This window comes from Suncus etruscus, chromosome 3, assembly GCF_024139225.1.
Source record: "Suncus etruscus isolate mSunEtr1 chromosome 3, mSunEtr1.pri.cur, whole genome shotgun sequence".
NCBI lineage: Eukaryota > Metazoa > Chordata > Mammalia > Eulipotyphla > Soricidae > Suncus > Suncus etruscus.
The window spans coordinates 107904508-107927842 of record NC_064850.1 but is presented as its reverse complement, the minus strand read 5'-3'; the positions used below and the strand labels follow the sequence as shown (position 1 = coordinate 107927842).

The 23335-nt window shown below is 37.4% G+C and overlaps 1 protein-coding gene across 1 annotated transcript; it reads left to right on the top strand.

Annotated features, from left to right (window-relative positions):
- Positions 1 to 13317: 13317 nt before the first annotated feature.
- Positions 13318 to 21323, top strand: FGB (fibrinogen beta chain). Its single transcript, XM_049769638.1, has 8 exons — positions 13318 to 13436; positions 16530 to 16715; positions 17107 to 17290; positions 18186 to 18413; positions 19264 to 19377; positions 19728 to 19853; positions 20014 to 20299; positions 21038 to 21323. Exons 1-8 carry the CDS (start codon positions 13326 to 13328, stop codon positions 21267 to 21269), a joined length of 1467 nt encoding a protein of 488 aa, XP_049625595.1. The 5' UTR covers positions 13318 to 13325; the 3' UTR covers positions 21270 to 21323.
- The last annotated feature ends 2012 nt before the right edge of the window (positions 21324 to 23335 follow it).

The following is a 23335-nucleotide window of genomic DNA, read 5'->3' as shown; positions in this document are numbered from 1 at the left end:
GGAGCCGGATGTGACGTAGGCCCGCGCGTGCGCGTTGAGCCCTAGCTGGCCTGCTGGGGGCGGGGCTTGTGCGGGGCCTTTGGGGGCGGGTCTTGGGGCCTGCGGGGGCGTGGTCCTCCCTCGCTCTGACGTTTCTGAGATAGTTGATCTTTTTCTGACTTTCTAGCTTTTAAGTACTTTGGTTTAGAATCGTGATGCGCCTGGGGCTCCAGAAGTTTAGAGGATTTTCTTTTTTTATTTACTTAAAGAGTCCGATTCCAGGAACGGTTTGGAGAAAGAGAGAGCAAAGCCCCGTCATCCAGCAAGGCTCTTGCACCAACCTGAATAAACTCTTGGAGGGTTGATGATGTCCAAGTCTCCAGGCTCCTCTCCTACACCAAAGTGGCTGGAAGTGTGTAGATAGATGCCTTTGTAGATTTAAAACCCAAAAAAGCAATTCCATGTGCACTGTTTTGGAAGCACTTGAGTGATAATTTTTTATTATTTATTTATTTATTTATTTTGTTGTTTTTTTTTGGGTCACACCCAGCAGTGGTCAGGGGTTATTCCTGGCTCTGTGCTCAGAAATCGCTCCTGGCAGGCTCGGGGCAACATATGGGATGCCGGGATTCGAACCACCATCCGTCTGCGTGCAAGGCAAACGCCCTACCGCTGGGCTATCTCTCCGGCCCCTAATTTTTGAATAGTTGTTTAGGTCTGAGAAGCTTGCAAAAATATTTTCGGTAGCATTTTGTATGGCAAAACCCTAGATTTACTTTGCGTTTTATAAAGAGCTTCTTGAGCTCAGAACTGAAACCTTTGCAAACCTCAGAAATGCAAATCTCTGAAGAGATTCATTGTAGGGTCTCAACCCACCTACCTCCAAATACTGCAAACTATTGACCATTTCACAGTAGTTTGCTGCTGTTGACTATAGTTTATCAATGCGAGGCAACAGCCCTTCTACACCATTAATTCCCTTAAAACAATGAACGACAAGTTATTTGAGTTTATACACATCCTAGGGCCAAAGCATTTTTTCTACCAAGATAAAGTATGCACTTTACAATTGATTCTGCTCAATTATGAATTGAATATTTGCTTATGTTGGGCATGACAAATGTAAACATTCTTTCCCCCTTCATTCCCCCTCTCTTTCCTTTTCCTTAACTTAAATCAGTTCCCCTAATCTCCTGCTCTGTCCCCAGTACATACTGCTTATGTATGCAAAAGGAATTTTTTAAATCTCTCAAAGATAATGGTTGATTTAAGCATCTAATTTAGAAATTCATAAATTTTTAATTCATTAAAAACACTACATTCTATTGGAAAGTATAACCATCTCTGAGTGTGTTATTTTTCCTTAGAAGTTGTTTTCTGTAAGAGTGGTCAATGACGGTAGGCTCTAGATAAATGCCAAAATTATAAAAATGAACTTGTGAAACTAAATCATATTGTATCTTACCTGTACAGAATGGTAAATAATATGATTTTAAATGACAATAAAATGATAGGAATGAAATATTCTATGAATGACAATAACATAACTGTCTACATGGGACTATTGTTAGATATTTGATCATATTGAAAATGCCAATAGGACCACTCATGAAATCACTTTGGGTGGGCACAGCCAGAGATGTGTAGGGGTTACTTATTCCTGACAGTTCTCAGGGAACCATATGATTGCATGGTATTGAACCTGGGTCTGCCATACGCAGGGCAAACAGCGTATGAGCTGTAGTGTAACCCTTGCCCTTCCCTACATTATATTTTTAAGAAGCTCTCTTGACTCTGCAGAATTGCATTATCCACATGAAATAGAGCTCAGTGAATCTATCTATACACTTGATGGATGAATAAATTTCTAATAATTTATGAAAATTCTAATTTTACATAGGAACCTGAATTTATTTTCTTTTTTCTTTCTTTTTTCCTTTTCTTTTTTAGTTTGTTTGTTTTCTGTTTTTGAGCCACACTCTGTGACACTATTTAGGGGTTTCTCCTGGTTATGCTCTCAGAAATAGCTCCTGACTTGGGGGACTCTATGAAACACCAGGGGATTGAACTGCGGTCCATCCTAGGTCAGCCTCGTGCAAGGCAAACGTCCTGTCACTGCACCACCACTCTGGCCCCCTGAATTTATTTTTTTCTGGTGCAGGGATGCATAGCTTTTTATTTTTTGATTCATGAAAAGGATCCACACACCCCCCCCCAAGCTCTGGAGCTTCCTCATTTGGGCAGTAGGGGTCACTGCTGCATCTTGTAAATTCTGGTGGAGGAATTCCCTAAAACCAAGTGAGTGAATAATTGGTTAATAGAAATATTAAATCTGTTTTTGCACACACAATAAGTCTCTCTTCATTACTTAGCTACCTTTTATTCTTTTACATATTAAATAGGATTTTTCTTGAATCTATTTCAAATACTTTGTCCTTTCCTCGCTAGTGATAAAGGTATAGATTTCAAGTGTTATTTTCATCAATCTTTTCATTTTTAAAATAATGAATTCTATTCATAGGTGTTATTTATCCCCCCATTACCTTTTGTTTTTTTTGTTGTTGTTGTTGTTGTTGTGATCATCATGAGTGAAGCTTAAACACACTTGGCTGGATGTTCAGGAATCCAACTCATTGCTTCCTCTCTTTTAAGGCAGATATTTAACCATTGAGTTATTCCTGACTCAAGGGGGGGGGGATTCCTTAAAGAATTATACTTTTAGAGATGTATTCTTTAGTTTTGATATTCATAACAGTTATGACATTATTGACTTACTTTTTTATATTTCTTCTCACTTAGGAGATGCAGTACATACTCCTTTAATGACCACTCTATTTAAAAATGATTTTCTTCAGAATTCTTTGGCTCAATATTTTGTTTTCATATATTTTAGATTTTGGAAGCTTGAGTATTTGGAACACACTCAGAAACACTCAGGGATTACTCCTGACTCTGCACTCAGGAATTATTCCTGGAAGTGTTTGTGGAACCATATGGGATGCCAAGGATCGACCCTGGGTTGGCAGGAAGCAAGTCAAATGCCATACCCTCTGTACTAGCATTCAGCCTCAAATTTGACATTTTAATTCAACACAATTTCGAAATAGTAGCATGGTGTACATGGCCATATCTTTTGTTTCATTCCTGGAGTCACAAATTAAGTTAATCATTAGTTCACATTTCTGTAAAAATAAAACTTGCATTTATTTTTTCCAGGAATTTGTTCTCATTTCCTTCATTGTGAACAATGGCCCTAATGCTGTGATGAATTTAGCAGGTGTTTTCTGTAACCTAAGTGAGAGACAACTTCTGGGACTTCAGAAGACAATTAAGGGAGATTTTCATTAAGTTATTCCCTGGAAAAGACTCTGAATCATCATTGAGCTGCATTTCCTAAATTAGTTAACCATGAGTTAGCAACATCTTAGCATTTTAATGATCTGAAGCAATACATTTAGTTGGGAGGATAAATTCTGGACATCGACAAATAACAATTATTTTGGTAGAGTTAAGTGTCAGAGCACATGCCTAATATGTGTGAGGCCCCATTAGAACCCTGGCACAGCATGGCCTCTTTTGAACCACCTCTAGTGTCCCAAAGGATGGAAAACAGAACAGAACCACCAACCCTTACTGCAGGATCAGATGTGCCTCAGGGTGGCCTCCTTATCCCAGAAATGATGGCTCTGGTTCCCATAAAAATGATCGTTTACATATTTTACTATTTAAACTTAGTTTTCCCCTGTAGAAAATAAATTCCCTCACACCAATATCATTTTTATAGATGAACAACAAAAATATTCTGATTAATCAACCACAGATCAAAACTTCAGATATCAGCACTATTAAATATATTAATTTTTCCTAAAAGTATTAATTAATCAGCTAAATAAGAAAAGAAAGAAGTGCTATAAGATAGGACTTTGGGCAGTTGGGGATCTAAGTACAGAGTCTTGTCATGTTCAAAAGGATCCTTGATTGCTTTCTAGTTTGAGGTGCTCCAAGTTTGATAATAACCTCCTTAATCTTTGGACAGAGATGGATCCTCAGAAATGCTTCTCTGGACAGCTTTTACTTGGTGAACTGGTCTCTCAGGAATCTTCCTAAATGGGACCAGTTCTTCCTACATCAGAAAGTAAAAACATTTCCTATGACTTTTGGTTCCGTTCCATTTAAATTCACACCAAATATCATAAAATGTATAGACCCTATAAAATTCTTCAAGGTATGCTTCAAGATCAAAGTCCCACAGCTATGTCTAGACTTTTGAATTCATCACCATCATGTCACCACCTGGCTACTCTGTCCCTCGGTGTTCAATTTCTCCAATATCACCTATTCCTCTTCTGACTTTCCATTTCTTAGACAAAACATTATAGGAAGAGGACTTCTTCTGTTTGTTACTGGAGGACCAAGCAAAGGTCAGCATTTCAACTTGCACAATGACATGAACATGTGAGAAAACACTGGTGTATCCCCTAAGAGTCTTAGTAGCGCTGAGGGTAAGCATGAGTAGTGTGAAGGGTGAATGTTTATTAGAAATTCAAGGATTGCTGCACGTCAACGTGAACATATTCAGTGGGCAGCTGATGTATATGTGGATTGAGTTTTTGCAGACCTTCTTCCCAGGGCTGCAGATCCTGATGGGGGACATGGATGATGCCATCTGCCTGCACGCCTTCTACTACACTATCAAGAGGAGCTATGGGGCCTCCCCGAATGCTACAATTGGCAGCTGCAGGCCCCTGACATGTTCTTCTACCCACTTCGGCCTGAGTGGTGGAGTCCACCTACCTGCTCTACTAAGCTACCAAGAACCCCTTTTATCACCATGTGGGAATGGAGAAGCACACAAGAGTCAAGTTCAGGTATGCCATGTTGCACCTTGTCTGGAAGACCAGATGGAGAGCTTCTTCCTCAACAAGACCTGCAAGTATTTGTACCTAATGTTTGATGAGGAGAATCCAGTCCACAGTCAGGGACCAGATACATATTCATCACAGAGGGCCACGTCATGTCTGTGGATGAACAGCTGTGAGAGCCTCCCTGGAAGGAGCTGTTCGCTGAGGGCAGTGGACAAGATGTGGAGGCCAAGAGTGGTCACAGATCCAAGGCCCCCAAGCTCCACATCATCAACTCCAGCTCTAATTGCAAATGCGTCCTGGATGAGAAGAGATACGTGCTGTCCCATCTATGACAGATTGACCAGATGGTTGATCTCATCTGACTACGCCTACGCTGAGCTCAGTCCATTCCTGCACACTTACTGTTTCTCTTCTGCTTAATAAAGAGCCTACTTTTTTCTCAAGGAAAACTAGGTTGATTGAACACTAGGATATACCGAATATTCAAAAATTGTTTTCAAATGTCAGCTGAAGGTCAAAAACCTAAATAAAATGGGAATTAATTAGAAAAAAGTTACTTTATTGGCAAAGTGTATAATTTTATGTCTAAAAAGACAATTCTTGCAGTCTCATGAGAATTGAGTGGATATAAAGAATGATCAGACTTAAATACCCAACTCAAAGCTAATGACAATAGAATCAAGAGAACCAAACTACAAGTTGTACACAAAAAGAACCTGTTACCCTGTTATACTAGCAGTCCAGGCGGCCAAGAGGGGAGGTATGGGATGCATGCTGTGGAGGGAGGCCATCACTGGTGGTGGGAATTGCTCTAATTCACTCTCACTATATGTCTTAAATATTACCATGAAAGATGTCTAATTCACATTGGTCTCAATAAAAATTAAACGAAAGGGGCCGGGCGGTGGCGCTAATGGTAAGGTGCCTGCCTTGCCTGCTCTAGCCTCGGACAGACCGCGGTTCGATCCCCCGGCGTCCCATATGGTCCCCCAAGCCAGGAGCGACTTCTGAGCGCATAGCCAGGAGTAACCCCTGAGCATCACCAGGTGTGGCCCAAAAACCAAAAAAAAAAAAAAGAAAAAAAAAAGAAAAAGAAAATGTTTTAGAAATTTAAAAAGAATCTTGTAGGATTTTTGGAAAAGAAAGAGTATCTGAAACTAAATAAAAAACTACAAAACCAAGATGGAAAAGAATGGGTTTACATTAATAAAAGAACAAATCTTTAAATCAATGATGGTGCATACTTAAACCTTGTATTAGGGAGGACATGACGACTGCTTCAGTCAGATATCAAGACCTCTGATGACATATTATTATTATTATTATTATTGGTTTTGGGGTCCATACCCAGTATCACTCAGGGTTACACCTTGCTCTGCACTTAGAAATCACTCCTGGCAGACTTGGGGGACCATACGGGATGTTGAGGGGTCGAACCCAGGTCGACCACGTGCAAGACAAACACCCTACATCAGGGGTCTCAAACTCAATTTACCTGGGGGCCGCAGGAGGCAAAGTCGGGGTGAGACAGGGCCACATAAGGGATTTCACAAAAAAAAAAGTCCTCATACATCATTAACAGTTTTAATTATTTCTTCTGAACATGAATAAAACATTGAGTGAAGATCATGAACAGTTCTTCTGAACATGGCATCTTTTGCTTATTCCTTGCTGCCAGAAACTTGACAGTGCTTCTTCTCACAAATCTGAACCACATTTGGCTTTAGAGAGGAAGCAGTTGAGACCCTCTGTATGGCTTGAAGATGATCATCATTAAGACTAGACCTGTACTTTGACTTATTGAAGTTCAATGTGGAGAATAACTTTTCACACAAATATGTGCACCCAAAAAGGCACATGAACATTCGGGAAAGCTCAGGGAAGCTGGGGGGGGGGGGCAATTCTCTCAAAAATTGCCCATGCATGTCTGCTTTTCCACTAATCTCCCTGAACTTGGCTTTGAGATCAGAGTTGCATTGCAGGTCAATGAGCTCCATTGAAGCACAGGAGGGGCATCTTGTACATCAAAGGAAAAGGGGTCCACAAAAATTTGGAAAGTGGCTCTGTGCTTTTTGAAGTCTGCAAATCTGTGATCAAATTCCTTCTCTAGCTTAAAAATAGCATCAACATATTTCTCACAACTGTATGGTATGCCTGCATCCACAAGTTCCTTGCATGCTGGGAAATGGCAAAGGTTTGTCTGAGAGAGCTGGGATTTCCATAACACAGGTTTGTGGAGAATGCTCTCCCATTGTCATAGGCAGCACTGATAAGCTGCCCCAGGCCTTGTAACATCTTCTTTAGTACATTCAGCTTATGTGTGATGTCAACAAGAAAAACTAAGTCCATGAGCCATTTGTGATCACTCAACTCAGAAACAGCATTTCCATCCTTCTCCATGAAGGCTTTCACTTCTTCTCTCAACTTAAAAAATCTTTTCAGGACATTTCCCCTGCTGAGCCAACGTACCTCGGTGAAATAGAGCACATCTCCATATTCTGACTCCATTTCCTCTAAAAAAGCACAGAACCTCCTGTGCTTTAAGCCCCTGGATCTGATTTGGTTGATGCATTTCACAACAACAGGCATCACATTGTCACACGGACAGATAATACTTGCAGCCTGTAACATGCATTTTTTTTTTTAACAAACTCTCTTGTGAATGGTTTCCCTGCCTTAGCAATCATCTCACTAACCATGTAACTAGCTTCGACTAATGCAACATTCTCTTTGTTTGCTTTCTTGAAGAAATCTTGTTACCTCATTAGACATGCTTTAAGACTGGCAACCCGCTTGGCTCTCTCATTTCCTTGATATTTTGCACATTCCTCAGCATTTTTAGTTGAATAATGGCGTTTCAAGTTGTATTCCTTGTGCACTGCAACTTTCTCTGAGCAAATAAGACATGTGGGGATGCCCCTGTGCTCAACAAAGAAATACTGCGTTTCCCACTTTTCCTGAAATTGTCTGTGCTCATCATCAATCTTTCTCTTCACTGCAGGCTTTGATGAAGTCATGATGAAGGTATGATAAAATCTAATTCTGTAATAAACTTCTCTCCCTTAGGCCTCCGATAATGCAAGGGACAGTGGGCTGGAGCAGCAGAAATGACGTCTGCATTAGGCGCAAAGTATTAGCGATTATTCGCTTACCGAATATTCGCAATACAAATCGCATTAGTAAGAAAAAAATCGCAAAAAAATCGCATTAAACATTTGCATACCCCGAAAGGAACTGCTCGAGGTATGCGAATATTTAATGCGATTTTTTTCCTTACTAATGCGATTTTTTTTTTTTTTTTTTTTTTTGGTTTTTGGGTCACACCTGGCAGTGCTCAGGGGTTATTCCTGGCTCCAGGCTCAGAAATTGCTCCTGGCAGGCACAGGGGACCATATGGGGCGCCGGGATTCGAACCGATGACCTCCTGCATGAAAGGCAAACGCCTTACCTCCATGCTATCTCTCCGGCCCCACTAATGCGATTTTTATTGCGATTATTCGGTAAGTGAATAATCGCGAATTCTGCGATATTTGAATACTGGCCGCGGGCCACAAAATGTTGTATGGAGGGCTGCAAACGGCCCGCGGGCGACGAGTTTGAGACTCCTGCCCTACATGCTGTGCTATAACTCCGGCCCCTTATTATATATTATTATATACTAAATTTGGTAGGAGTTCATCCAGCTCACTCATTGTTGACCAAAGTGCCAAGGTTTCACAGAATTACAAGGATTCAATTGTAGCTTTCTAGGTGTCATTCCTGAAGGGGGCAGCATTGATTCAAGCAAGTATTCATCCTGTATTTATGGTTTTGAGTTTCAATGTGCCAGAAACAGAGGAGTTTCACCATCTTCAGCTCCTGCTGTCCTTTGGGATGAAAAGAAAATGTCTTTTTTTTTCTTATTTCTGTGTTCTGTATCCAGTCACTTGTGAAAAGCAAACTGACATCTTCCAAATCTATTGAGAGGGATCTCTGTCAGAAATACAAACTGTTTCAGCTTTCCCATGGAGTATGACTACTGTAAGTGCCACATAGGTCTCCTGTTTCCCCCTCAAATCTCTGTCCAACCTGGTTTTCAGTGTTACTTATCTTTGGATAGCCATTCTCAAACTGACTCGAGGTAAGACAAGAAAAACACAACCTAATAATGATTTAGTAGATCTCAAAAGTGATATCTTTTTAGACAAAGAGAAGCTCATAAATTCAGCAATTATTTGTTAAAGGTTTTTGCCATTTAAGTCCTTCTCCACAAATCTTTGTCATTTAACTCCTCTTTTACTCTGGAAGGAGGTTAGGACTTGATTATCATTTCTCTAATCTCACCTTTATCTCTCTCTCTTTTTTTACCTTTATCTCTCTTAAAAGCAATGCATATCATTATATTAGTTTCATTTCCCATCTTCTCCTCTAGACATCAAGTTTCATGAGTACAGGCACTTATCTATTTTGTTCATCAATATATCATTAGCCCCCAGACAATGCCTTCTAGAAAGTTAGTGGTTTATAAATATTTAATAAATTCAACTTGTTCTGTCCTCTGGAGCTTGTATCTGACATGAATTAGAAGAGAATAAACAACAGAGCATTGGCAGTCTGTGCCTGCAGATTGGTCTTTGGGGCCAGAAAGCTGTTGGGCAGATTATCTGTTTCTTCTGTCACTGATTTACTGTCCTTGACTTAAGTTGTGGCATCCGGGGATCAGCTAATACAGACATCACTGCACTATTGACCTGAAAACAGAACAGAACAAACAGTACTCCCTTATTCCTCCACCAATGGAATGGACATATGTTTTTTTTAATCTATATTTTAGTAAGCAGAGTCTCTCCAAATATATCTGCTCTTTGCAAATATGCTAATTTACTCTGAAGTGTTGGGGGGGGTCATGTGTTGGTGTAGCTGTATATAACTGCAAGAAACCTGGAAAGAATACGCTTGAAAAACTTATAGCTATTATCACTGCACTCTGCATTTCTTCTGCACAAATATAAACATATACATCCATATTCAATTACAAGGTTGAAACAGTGAGTGAAGATAAGATTTCAGTGTGAAACACTGTCATCCCAAGTCAATAAACAGACCACAACAACACTAGTAACAATAACAAACACATTTAAGATTGATTATCATGTTTTATTTTCTTGGCATCACACTTTGACTAATACTGTATTTGGACTTTAAGGGAAAAAATGCACCTGTACCAGAACTTTCTAACTATATGTCTTGGTTGCTTTTGGTTATTTTTCTTAAACCTCTGGAGTCCCAGGGCTGGAGAGATAGTGTGGAGGTAGGGCATTTGCCTTGCATGTAGAAGGATAGTAGTTCAAATCCAGGCATCCCATATGGTACCCTGAGCCTCTCAGGAGTGATTTTTGAGTGTAGAGCCAGGAGTAACCCCTGAGCACTCCCAGGTATAAACCAAAACCCAAAAACAAACAAACAAACAATAAACAAACAAAACCCTCTGGAGTCCCAGCTTTATTGTTTGAAAATGAGATGGTTTTAAGAATTGAGTAAGATTGTCAAGACTTGGCATCTGAGACAGGATTCAATGAAGGCTTGAGTTCCCTCTTTGAATGTACAATTACTTGTTTATTGCTCACTCTGTACAATGTGTCATTGGTGAAAATTCAGACCTTCACACAATGCCTGGCACATAAAAGGCTCTCGATAACTGCTGGTGGAAGAAATGTTAAGTCTCTGGTTTTATAGAGAACACAAACTAGCCTGCATACCTGAGAATGAGGCAAGAAGATCAGAGGAGGAAAAAAGTAAATTTTAAGGAATTTTTATTTTAATGTAGATCAACATGCTAGAAGAAACTTTAAAAAGTGCACACATTCATGTGAATGTAATAATAGTCCTATGATTAGACTAACAAAATGTCAGTGCTTGAAAATGAATGCTATGAAAATACATTACCTCAGAAAAAAACAAATTGTGTTTTTCAGTTGTTGAGGGGACTCATTAAGCAGTACTAAGGGGACCTACTTCAATGCTTAGGTCTGGCAGTACATAAGGGCCACTCTGGTGCTTCTCAAACTACACTTAAGTGGAGGGTGCTCAGAGGTCCAGATGTGTCTGAGATCAATCTTGATGGCTCTGTATTCCAAGTAAATAAAATCCTATTCTTTGAGCTATGTCCCTCAATCCCAGTAATTAGTTTTCTAAGAACAGCAAAAATGCAATATTACTAACATACACTTTGTTCTGACTATGGAATTAATGTTTTATTCTGCTATATTTGTTTGTTTGTGAGTCACATTGGACTGTTTTTAGGGGCTACTCCTGGTTTTGTGTGTAGGGGTTAATCCCAGTGGTGCTTTTGCTCCAGACCATCTGCATGCAAAGTCTGTGCTCCCAACTTTTGAGGTCTCTGCCATATCCCATTAATTACTTTAAAGAAAAAAGTTCTTGCATTTTATTATAATAAAATAAAATAGTCATTTCTTTGGAGGCTAGATTGCACATCTTTCTGAGAAAAATAAAATTAATCTTAAAGAATTTACTCTTTACTAATAAATGGGCTACAAATTTGATTTAAAATAAAAAAGAGGGGCCGAGAGATGGCATGGAGGTAGGGTGTTTGCCTTGCATGCAGAAGGACATTGGTTTGAATCCTATATTGTCCTCCGAGCCTGCCAGGAGTGATATCTGAGCATAGAGCCAGGAGTAACCCCTGAGCGCTGCTGGGTCTGACCCAAAAATCGAAAAATAAAATAAAATAAAATAAAACAAAACAAAACAGCCAGGGAGATAGTATAGCATACAGGGTGCTTGCCTTGCAGCCAGCAGACCCGGATTCAATGGCTGGTACTCCATATAGCCCCCCAAGCCAGAGTTCAGAGCTAGGACTAAGTCCTGAGACTGCTCCATGTGGCGCACAACACATCCAAAAACAGCAACAAAAACCAATCAAGTATTGAGCATAAACATTATTTAGTTTCTATAAATGCATGTTACACCATCTGGAAATTTCATTTATGTTAGCAAGAGAAGAAAGCAATTTGATGGCTCTCCTACCATTATTAAGAATCCTTTTCACAGCACTATTTACAATGTGCCCCTGGTCCAAAGCTGGATAACCTGTTTTTCTAATAAAACCATTATACGAGTGATGGAGAAAGGGTATATGTCCTGCCTATGTTTTCCCTGATTTAATCCCTGTAACCACGTGGTGCCTATCATAGGGTCAGAGCAATATCAGATCCTTGGGTCCCAAAAATGAATTGCTGGCCAGGCTGGTTAAATATTGCTGAACGAGGCCTCTGAAACCTCCTGGACTTACATGGGAAGTTTTCTCCCCCATTATTTAAATATTGTTAATATTTAACATTAATAGATATAAAATATTCATCTCAGAAAAAATTGTATCATTTTTATATTATGAAATATATATTATTAAATATTAATAAGAAACTTTCACTTTCATATAAGTTAAAAAGTAAAAAAATGCTATAAATCAAGTCATATTGCTGTGATTTGCATTGTTGACAACTTTGTTTTCACTGTTGATCCCCTGTTGTGGAAGTTGTCCATCCTTATAGTAATAGATCAAGAAACATATTTGGTGACATAGAGGAAATGATGAAGGAAAGGCCCCAGTTAGTACCTATAAATAAAAAGGTCCATTTATATCAAATAGAACCATTACATTTTCATTGTTAAAATAAGTTTTTTAATAAACAATATGATATGTGTCACAATATTTGTGAACACTAAATAGATAGAACCACCATGTTAATATTTTCAGTTAGCAATCTTAAACAATCTTTAAACTAGCTGTTTTAATAATGTCTGGATAATTTGCTGAATATTTCAACTTATATTAACTTATGTTAACTCATATTAACTTAAGGACAAACATAAAGATGTTCAGATAAAATGGAAATTTGAAGTTTTCCTTTTTATTTTTGTCTATTATAACAGGTATAAGTCATAATTTTGTATTCTGAGTACTATGTAAAGGAGATAAACACACAAAAAGCCAGCAAAGACTATGATTACATTGAGGTGACTTTTAAAAATTATTTTTATATTACTAATAATTTTAATTGTAAACCTAATAGGACACTATTCTTTATTTTAATAATACCCTTTAATAATATTACTTCCAATCACAATTTTTCATGACAAGATTTAAAACATTTTTCCTTTACACACTCTATGTTACCTTTTGTAACATCCACATTAATTTACTGGAAATGTGATACACACCTTTTTTTAGGAACATCCCAATTTACCATCATTTTGTTCTTCATCAAGAACTTTGGTGTTTCTAAATTTGAGAATAGTTGTATGACAGGTAAATATGTCTTGCTGGGAAAATGTTGCCTAAGGGATAAAATGGTTCAGCCAACAAATGAGTCAAAAATTAAATATTAACGAAGGAAGATAACCAGTCTTAGAGTCAGACCTATCAGAGGAAGAAGGTGTATATAAGATTGGTGAGCTCTCAGCTAAATCCACAGGCAAAAGATGGCTTTTTGGAACTTTCAAAAATTTAAAACCATGAAATATATCTTACTGTTATTTTTGTGCATTTTTATAGTTAGGTCCCAAGCCAGCAAAGACTATGATTACATTGAGGTGACTTTTAAAATTTATTTTTATATTATTAATAATTTTAATTGTAAACAATATAATCTTGTACATTATTTTATAAAGCATAATGGTCTTAATTACCAGAATAAATTTTCTTTAATAAAATTAACTTTGATTTTGGTTGTGAGTTAAATGCTGGCCAACTTCGGGAAACTTTTATTTAAGGAGTGTTATGCAAAATTATTTATTTAAATCAAAATAGTAATTTGTTGTTTTCTTGTTTCTCACCTTTACTTTCCCAGGAAGAAGATAACGGACCTCAGGTAAGGTGTGCTCTTCCACATTAATTCTTCTGAGTATTATTTTTTTTATTTAGTTCTGGCATAGATTATAACAATTATAAGGATAAATGTAAAAATTTTTCAGATTCTAAAACAATATTTAAAAAAAAGATAAAATGATAGCTTTGTTCATTGGTGAAGGAAAAAATAGAGCTATTGAAGCTGTTTGTTATTTAGAAATTATATTTAAAGTCATATAAACTAAATTCAATTATGGAAAAGTTGTTTTCAAAGGAGAAAATTTGAATTATAGGTATAACTATATTTATATCTATCAATCAATCTATCTATCTATCTATCTATCTATATTTTTTTTTGGTTTTTTGGGCCACATCCGGTGATGCTCAGGGGTTACTCCTGGCTATGTGCTCAGAAATCGCTCCTGGCGTAGGGATCATATGGGACACTGGGGGATCAAACCGCTGTTCTGTTCATCCTAGGCTAGCGCTGGCAAGGCCTTACCGCTTGCTCAACTGCTCCAGATTATAGGTATATTTTATTACTATTGATAATGAAGCATACAACTTAGTCAATATATTCAATTGTAAATATTTTTCCTCAAGTACATTTTTGCTTATTCCTGTTAGTGTGAAGACATAATATATAGATGCAAGGTTCGAGAGATAGGAGAGCCAGTAGGGTACTTGCCTTGCATTAGGTTACATAGGTCACCTTAACCCCACTAGGAGTAATCCCTGAGAGCAGAATCCCTGTATATCACCAAAATTGTCCCAACCCCCCAAAATCCTCTTCATATTTACTTAAATGCATTTAGGTAAAATATTTAAATAATTTTATTATCAAATGAATTGTGATTAAGCTTATCATAACAGTAAGTTTGTCAGTAGCAAAAAGAGAATACAATCATATTTATTTAATGTTAGTTTTTAGGTTTACTCCCAGTGATGTTCAGGGGTCACTCCTGGCTCTGCACTCAGGAATTACTCCTAGTGGTGCTCTGGGGTTCCCTGGGGATGCTGGGGATTAAATATTTGTTGAACGAGCACAAAGCAAGACCCTTACCTGCTTTAATATCTCTCCAGTCCCTACAATCATATCTTCTTTTGGGGGGGGGGAGTCCTGGGAGGCCACACCTGGAGGCCTTCAGTGGTTACTCCAGGCTATGGACTCAAATTATTCTAGGCACTGTGTGGGATGTGCGAGCTCGAACCCCAGTGGTTCTCAAGCAATGCAAAAGCACCTGCTATGCTACCTTTAGGCCCCAGTTTTTCATTCTTGTCACCAACTAAATAATCTCAAAGACACTTTCGAATAGTTTGTTCTTCAAATTGGATTATCTAGTTTTTGCTATGTCAATTAGTGGTCTTTATAAACCTAAACACCACATCAATTTTTCAGTATTTTTCATTTATTTTTCCTTACCATTGTTAAGATGTTCTACTTTTCTAATAGTATTCTAAAATCAAAAGTAAATGCTTTTTTCTTCTTTTAAATTTTAGTTATAAAAACCAGCAAATCATAGTTCACTTATTAAGTTGTAATTAAGTCTCACAGAATGTAATTATCTTTAAAGATCGTATGATAATAGAGCTAATATAAGACAAATCTTTTTATTGTGTTCCTTATTTTTACTTCATTGTATTTTAATATTTCATATTTTAATATGATAAAATTGTGCTCTTAAAATAAATCATCTGGAAGTTTCATGAGTTTAATACTTTTATATAAAGTTAAGTCATAATTAAACTATATGTTGTGCGTGCTAGGAATGAAAATAATAAGTACTTGCTATGTTACAGGTATTCTTTTTAGGATGTCAGATACATTTGAATTTAATCTTTATAGCAATCTTTCACAGGCAAATAGTATTATTTTTACTGATTAAATTTATACTGAGTAAAAAATCCTGAGCCCAGATCAAATAGTGCATCCTAGATCATTCATTCATTCATCCAGTAAGTTGGCTAGAACCCAAGCAGATATCTAGCTCAAGTTCCTTTCTCTTCGTGTTAATTTGTCCTTTACCAATTGAAATTCTAGGTGAATTTCTGTTTTTGGATACATTAGCATTAACTCTTAAGTACAATTATTCAAAACTATGCCCAAATTATTAATTATTTCATAGAAAAGGAAAATAATTGTTTATAGAAGTTTAATAATCCAAGTGGTTTGCAAAAATTTATAGTTCAACACCATAGAATTTTGTGCATTCTAATATATATAGATAGGGAATTCCTAATCTGATCAGGCTTTATTTCCGAGCTTCTCTTTAAAAACTGTCTCGGGGGGCCGGAGAGATAGCATGGAGGTAAAGCGTTTGCCTTTCATGCAGAAGGACGGTGGTTCGAATCCAGGCATCCCATATGGTCCCCGAGCCTGCAAGGAGCAATTTCTGAGCTTCTGAGCGTGGAGCCAGGAGTAACCCCTGAGCGCTTCCGGGTGTGACCCAAAAACCGAAAAAAAAAAAAAAAACCTGTCTCAAGTTTGCCTTGCACAAAGCTGACCCAGGTTGGATCCCCAGCACCCCCTGAGCTTACCAGGAGTGATTTCTGAACTCAGAGCCAGGAGTTACCCCTGAGCATAACAAGCTGTGGCTCACCCCCCAAAACACACACACACACACACACACACACACACACACACACACACTCCCCCAAAACAACCGTCTAAAGTACAGTAATTTTTCATTCTACCGTTTGCTGAAGTGACCAAATCACCCTTAATTAATTCACCAACATCAAAGCCCGTAGATGAACAGAAAGCTACTCTGCACTCTTAGGATAAACTACATCTCTTGATTTCTGCGCTTTACTGGATTTCTGCTTGGTTTTGGCAGCCGGATGCCCGTGGTCATCGTCCCATTGATAGGAAGAGGGAAGAAGCTCCCAGCCTGAGACCCGCACCACCCCCCATCAGCGGGGGTGGCTACCGGGCTCGCCCAGCCAAAACTGCTGCCAACCAAAAGAAACTGGAAAGAAAAGCGCCAGATGCAGGGGGCTGTCTGCACGGTGACACAGACCTGGTAGGTTAACCCAGTTTCCTACCGTGATAAGTTTTCCCCAAACCCACCATAGAAAAAAGCCTGGATCTATTCAGTATGGCTTCCCATGATGCCTATGTTATCCCAGTTAGGGCCAGGACAGTGCCATTACTTACCCTTGAACTTTAGCCTATTATCTTTACTTAGCTGATCAATTTTTCTTAACCCAACTACACTTGGTTAGTGAGGACAGTTTTTAATCTTTACAGGAATATGATGATGCTAACTCTAGAATCTAGGATTTGAAATCACAAGTTTTCTTTGATTGGCTTATGTTATCACTGCATTTTCATTCAATTTTCATTAGTGCTTCGCCACAAACACCCACTATCCAAACTCTTCATCTGAAACCTGCTCTCTTCTTTATTCACAGGGAGTGTTGTGCCCAACTGGATGTCAGTTGCAAGATGCCTTGGTCAATCAAGAGAGGACCATAAAAAACCATGTAAATGAGTTAAATAATAACATGGAGTCTATTTCCCAGACCTCTTCTAGCACTTTCCAATATATGACTATGCTAAGAGACATATGGAATAAAAGACAGAAGCAAGTACGAGGTAAATATCCTTATAGTTTCTGCTTAATCTTGCTACAATACTCTTTAACACTCAGATGGCCTTGGGATTGCACCTTTATAAGAAAATTAACGTTTTGAAGATTAGCCTACAGAGCAATCATACTGCTGTTAGAGGTAGCCTGATTGATTACCCCAGGTCCTTCTCACTTCAGCATCTTCACTTGCAACTCTACAGCCTTTCTTGTCACTGTGGCACCAGAAAAGAGGTGTTTCCTGGAAACTTGTCACAGTGATTCTTGATGTTCAGCTTACAAGAAACTTGTCCTGACTCAGAATACAATAGTCAGAAAGGAACAATTTACAAGTTATATATTTAGAACTGTAGGCTTTGAATATGTGCTTCCATCAAACGAATTGTGCACAATGATGCTTGACCGACTTTAAGGTTGATTGCTGTTGGCTTGGTGGCTGGGAATCAGATTGTGGGTAATATATAGGCATCTCTATAAACAGTAAATACAGACTAGGACTTTGTTTTTTCAACTAACTACTAACATTGATCCTATAAATATTATGACTCAACTGTACTGATGAATAGGTAGATCTAGTGCATATACTTTATCTTCTGAATAAACTAAGTTTCTGAAAAGCTAAGTGCGGTTATCTTCTATTCATTGAAGAAATAAACATCCTCTTGTAATTATTTATTTTGTATAATTTTCAACTCACACCTAAGGTTAATCAGCAATGTAGCAGCTAAATTATATGTTAATATATGTATGCCATGAGCCAATAATTTTCTCAAAATATAACTGCATGTCATGGTTGCTTGGCAGTAGTTCAGTATCTATTTTCAGAAAATTAAAATCAGTTATAAGGTTGAGTATCTTTAGTTTTGAATGAACTAATTATTTTTATCCAATTTCTTTTTCCAGATAATGAAAATGTAATAAATGAATACTCCTCAGCACTAGAAAACCACCAATTATACATAGATGAGACTGTGAATAATAATATTCCAACTAACCTCCGTGTGCTGCGTTCCATTCTGGAAAACTTGAGAAGCAAAATACAAAAACTAGAATCTGATGTTTCAATGCAGATGGATTATTGCCGCACTCCATGTACTGTTAGCTGCAATATTCCTGTGGTGACTGGCAAAGGTAACTAGTTAATTAGCATATTTTTATAAGTGTCAAAAACTGCTTAAGTAAAAGCTAAAAAAAAGTCCAGTAAACTTCCCCAATATATTTCAATGGCATTACATATTTTGTGAAGATATCTTTATGGTACTTTACATGATGTAGTTTAATTTGCCAGATTTTGGCAGGGGGAGGTTTGGGTCACACCTGGTAGAGCTCAGGGGTTACTCCTGGTTCTATGCTCAGATATCGCTCCTGGCAGGCTTGGACCATATGGGATTCAAACCACCATCCTTCTGCATGTAAGGCAAACGCCTTACCTCCATGCTATCTCTCCAGCCCAAGGTGTTTTTTTTTTTTTTTAGTTAAAAATTAGTGGCCATGAGGTACAAAGCTATTCAGTATTGAGTTCCAGGTATACAATGTTCCAACACTGCTCAACTTCATCAGTGTCTACCTCCCTATACCAGTGTCCTGTTTCTATCCCACCCACTCCTTTTCCCAGTTTTCCATGAGCAGAATGTAATGTAAGGATGATAGTAACTATATTATACTGTGCACATCTGCCTTGATTAGATCTGATAGACCATGACTAGATGTAGGAGTTTCTCCATCTTATTGCTCTGGCAGTTTAGGAATATCCCATGACACAGAAAATGAAGAACTTTTATCTCCTCCAAACTGTCTGACTTCTAGAAAAGTGAGATTCAATCTCTGTAGCACAGTTTCAAATGTCTACATATATATAGTATATAGATATATATAAATACATATTATATAGTAACATACATAAGCAGTTTTGAACTAATAACCAAAGACTAAGTAATTATGCTGCAGTTCCTGAATATAACATGCTATTTTGTGTTTACAGAATGTGAAGAAATAATCAGAAATGGAGGTGAAACATCTGAGATGTATCTTATTCAACCTGACAGATCTACCAAACCATATAGAGTATATTGTGATATGAACACAGAAAATGGAGGTAAATGTTTGATGTATTTTCCTATGTTTTGAAACTAGAGCAAAATGCTAAACCAAAACCATGCTTTAACAAAATTAAAAATGAGCCATTTTATTTGTAATTCAATCTAATGTTTTAGAATGTATAAAATATCTATACTCCGTAATTTGGACATAAGATAAAGCAAATGTGATTTTCAAATATTTAAAATATTTTCCTCTCCTATTTGTTCCCTTGACATGACTACTTTGTAGCAATAAATATAGATGAGCATCATTAAACTGAGAGGGAACTTAGTTTAATTGGTGCCCTAAAAGCAATATTATTTATTTTTGCTTAATATGTGCTGTTTTTGTTTCTCTGAACCAAAGGATGGACAGTTATTCAAAACCGTCAAGATGGGAGTGTTGACTTTGGCAGGAAATGGGATCCTTATAAACAAGGATTTGGAAATATTGCAACTAATGCAGATGAGAAAAAATATTGTGGTGTACCAGGTAAAAAAAATAAAACCATTCTATTGAAATATGCTTATTATTTTAAAATATTGTATAGGAGTTTATTTTTAGGGGTTTGGAGAGGTTCAGAAAACTTTACACCAAGAAACTAAAGATAATTTTTTAATTTCTGATGAGTTATTTTTCTTTTTCCATTTAGGTGAGTATTGGCTTGGAAATGATAAAATCAGTCAACTTACTAGGATGGGTCCCACAGAACTTTTGATTGAAATGGAAGACTGGAAAGGAGATAAAGTGAAGGCACTTTATGGAGGATTCACTGTACAGAATGAAGCCAACAAATATCAAATATCGGTGAACAAATACAAAGGCACTGCTGGCAATGCTCTCATGGATGGCGCTTCACAGTTGGTAGGAATAAACAGAACCATGACCATTCATAATGGCATGTTCTTCAGCACCTACGACAGAGACAATGATGGCTGGTAGGTATCCAGTTTTGTTCTTCTACTTTCAAAGCTACTAATAGTCTTGTTTCCTTGGAGTCATTTATGATAGCAAGTATTATTAATATAACTACCATTCCTGGGACCTTACCATGTATTTTATATATGGTTCAATATTCTATTGTTCAATTATTCTATGGTTCAATTATTCTATGGTTCAATTATTCTATTGTCTGAACTGTCCATCCCCTGGATCTTTCCAGCCTCTTACACCCCCCCTCCACTGAGGAAAATATCACCCCTTTTGGCAAACACAGTAAGTCCAAATCATGACACCCATAGGCTTTCCTTCATCATTCACATTTCACAGATAATGTTTAGAGAGATGAAGTATTTTACCCACAGTAAAAATATACCAAAAGCTAGAACTGGAACTAGTTTCTGAAAAGTGAGTGTTAAGACACATTTTTCCATCTCCTTCTATAAAGGTGCATGGTAAAAAAAAAAAAAGTTCATTCTGTGTTCTTTAGTTTCTCTAAGACGAAAGAATTGGAAAATATAAAGTAACCAATAGAATCGATAGATGAATTTCTAGTGTAGGCCCACTTATTTGCCTTTCTTGCTATTGTGCACAAAAGCTTTTGGTTAATTTCTTTCATTTGACTTAGAGCCCAGAGGGAAGTATTCTCACTCAAGAGGTCTCTGTGGATACCTTGCAAAGAATAAAGCAGACAGCACTGGAGTTCTACTAACTAATTCCTGACCTCTTTCTTTCAGGCAAAATGCAGATCCCCGAAAACAGTGTTCTAAAGAGGATGGTGGTGGATGGTGGTATAATAGATGTCATGCAGCCAATCCAAATGGCAGATATTACTGGGGTGGCCAGTACAGCTGGGACATGTCAAAGCATGGCACAGATGATGGAGTGGTCTGGATGAACTGGAAGGGCTCCTGGTATTCATTGAAGAAGATGTCAATGAAGATTAGACCCTTCTTCCCTCAACAATAGTGTCCCTAATGTAGATTTTTATTCTTCTATATATAACAGCATTTTTGTACATTCTGTCCCTGGAATTTTCTTTCACATATTTCCCTCAATAATTGTTAAAAAGTTGTAAGTGTGACTTTTTGGAAAGATATTTAGGACAAACAAAATTAAAAACAGCTCACAATTTTTTTTGGGAATTCATTTATATGGCTCACCAACAAGTAACTAAAAGAATAATTAGGAGAATATCCTTCAGTGGAGTTGCAGTTATTTTTGAAGTTTTAAATGAGGAAGTTTCTTTATTCTTCTAGAAAAAGCATGAGGTAAACTTTAAAGCTTATGGTCAAAAGTCCAATTTTTAACATACTATTTATTTATGTAAAGATCTATCAAAGAAACTTTCAAAGAGACTTATTAAAGCAGTCTGTCACAACAAATAAATGTTTTGTTTTGTAATTCATATGAACAATCAGTTCATATGTTTGATTGTGTAAGAAAAAAGTATTCACAATTTCACTTTCCCAATAGATTGCCACTGAACCAAGGATTCAAAACTTTACTCATGATAAACCATTATTTTAACATTCAACTAGACTTTTGGGTCAGAGATGCCAGGGAATGATCAGGATTCAGTCTTCACCAGCTGTTTACCAAGAGAGAGAAGTGAGCTAGAAAGTCACTGTTACCAACTGTCCTGAGATATTAAGTTTACTGGACTTAATTTGAATTTCATTTTTCACATGGTCACACCAGAAGTAAAACAGAAGTGGAATTCCTACTTTTCCTACTTCTTCCTCAAGAATTAAGTGTTATCAATTTGGTGTTTTGACCTTCCCTGACGTAGCTTCTTTAATGAAATCATTGTTACTTCTTTTCCTGAAAATTAATCGTCCTGAAACTTATTTTCTGTAGCCTTTGCTTCTAGAGATTCTTGATTTCGATCATCACTATCACCCTCAATCCCTCCCCCCACTTTTTTATTGTGGCACTAGTATTTACAATAATTTTCCTAATAGAGTCTCATAGTGTACTTGAGACCAGACTCAGCACCAGTGTGTCAGTGACCCTCCACCAATATCCTGAGGTACACTCTGGCCCATCCCTATCCCTTATTGGTAAATTCAGTTCTGTTGGCCAATTCTCGGGTTCTATTGCCATTGGCTCTTTGTTATTCCTTTGCTTATTTTTTTATATGAGAGCAATCATTCTGTATTTGTCCCTCTCCTGACTGACTTCACTCACCAAGACACTCTCTAGTTCTATCCACATAGTGATTGCCACTCTTTTAATTCTTCAAATTAAACATGGCTTTCCTGTAATAAAATCTGTTTTACCCCTTCTGGAAAGCTATTCCTGGTGATGCCAGCTTTATGTTACCTAAATATTAAAATATAAATTGCGTACTTAATCCTAGTACAATTTTCTGCCCCCTTTTCACATGCAGCATGTTTTCATAATACTGAATCATCACTTCAGGGCATGTGAGCCCCTTTTGTACACTGCTTCTATGGTTAACAGTAACAGACCCCAACATCATCTGACATATGGTTACTCATTTCAAGCCTCTCTTGAATTTACTTGTTTTACACCTTTCTTTTTCTGTAAAAAGGAGTTCTTATTTATCTTTGATTCCAGAATCATCAACCAGTCAGGAGGATTTTCATAAATTCACAAATTTAATGACTAAGTCCATAATTTTCAAGATATTAGATACCTTTTGAATATTATGTGTGTATATATGTATATATATATATATGCAATGTATTTATCACATGGGGGAAGAGAGATAGTACAGGCTCACAATTTGATGTTACCTGCTTGAACTTCTACTTTTTAATTTGCACAAAGTCAAAAAAGACATGCACATTACGGTTAAATCTAACAGAAGGAAGAATTTGGTTGTTTTAAACATTAGAAGTGGTGATATTTATTTTGGGGGACACAACCAGTGACTGAGGAGTTACATCTGGCTGTGTATGCAGGAATCACTCCTGGCAGCCCTAGGGGAGCATATAGGGTGCTGGGATGACATGGTTGGCTATGGGCAAGGCAAGCACCCTACCCACTGTACTTTATCTCTGGCCTCT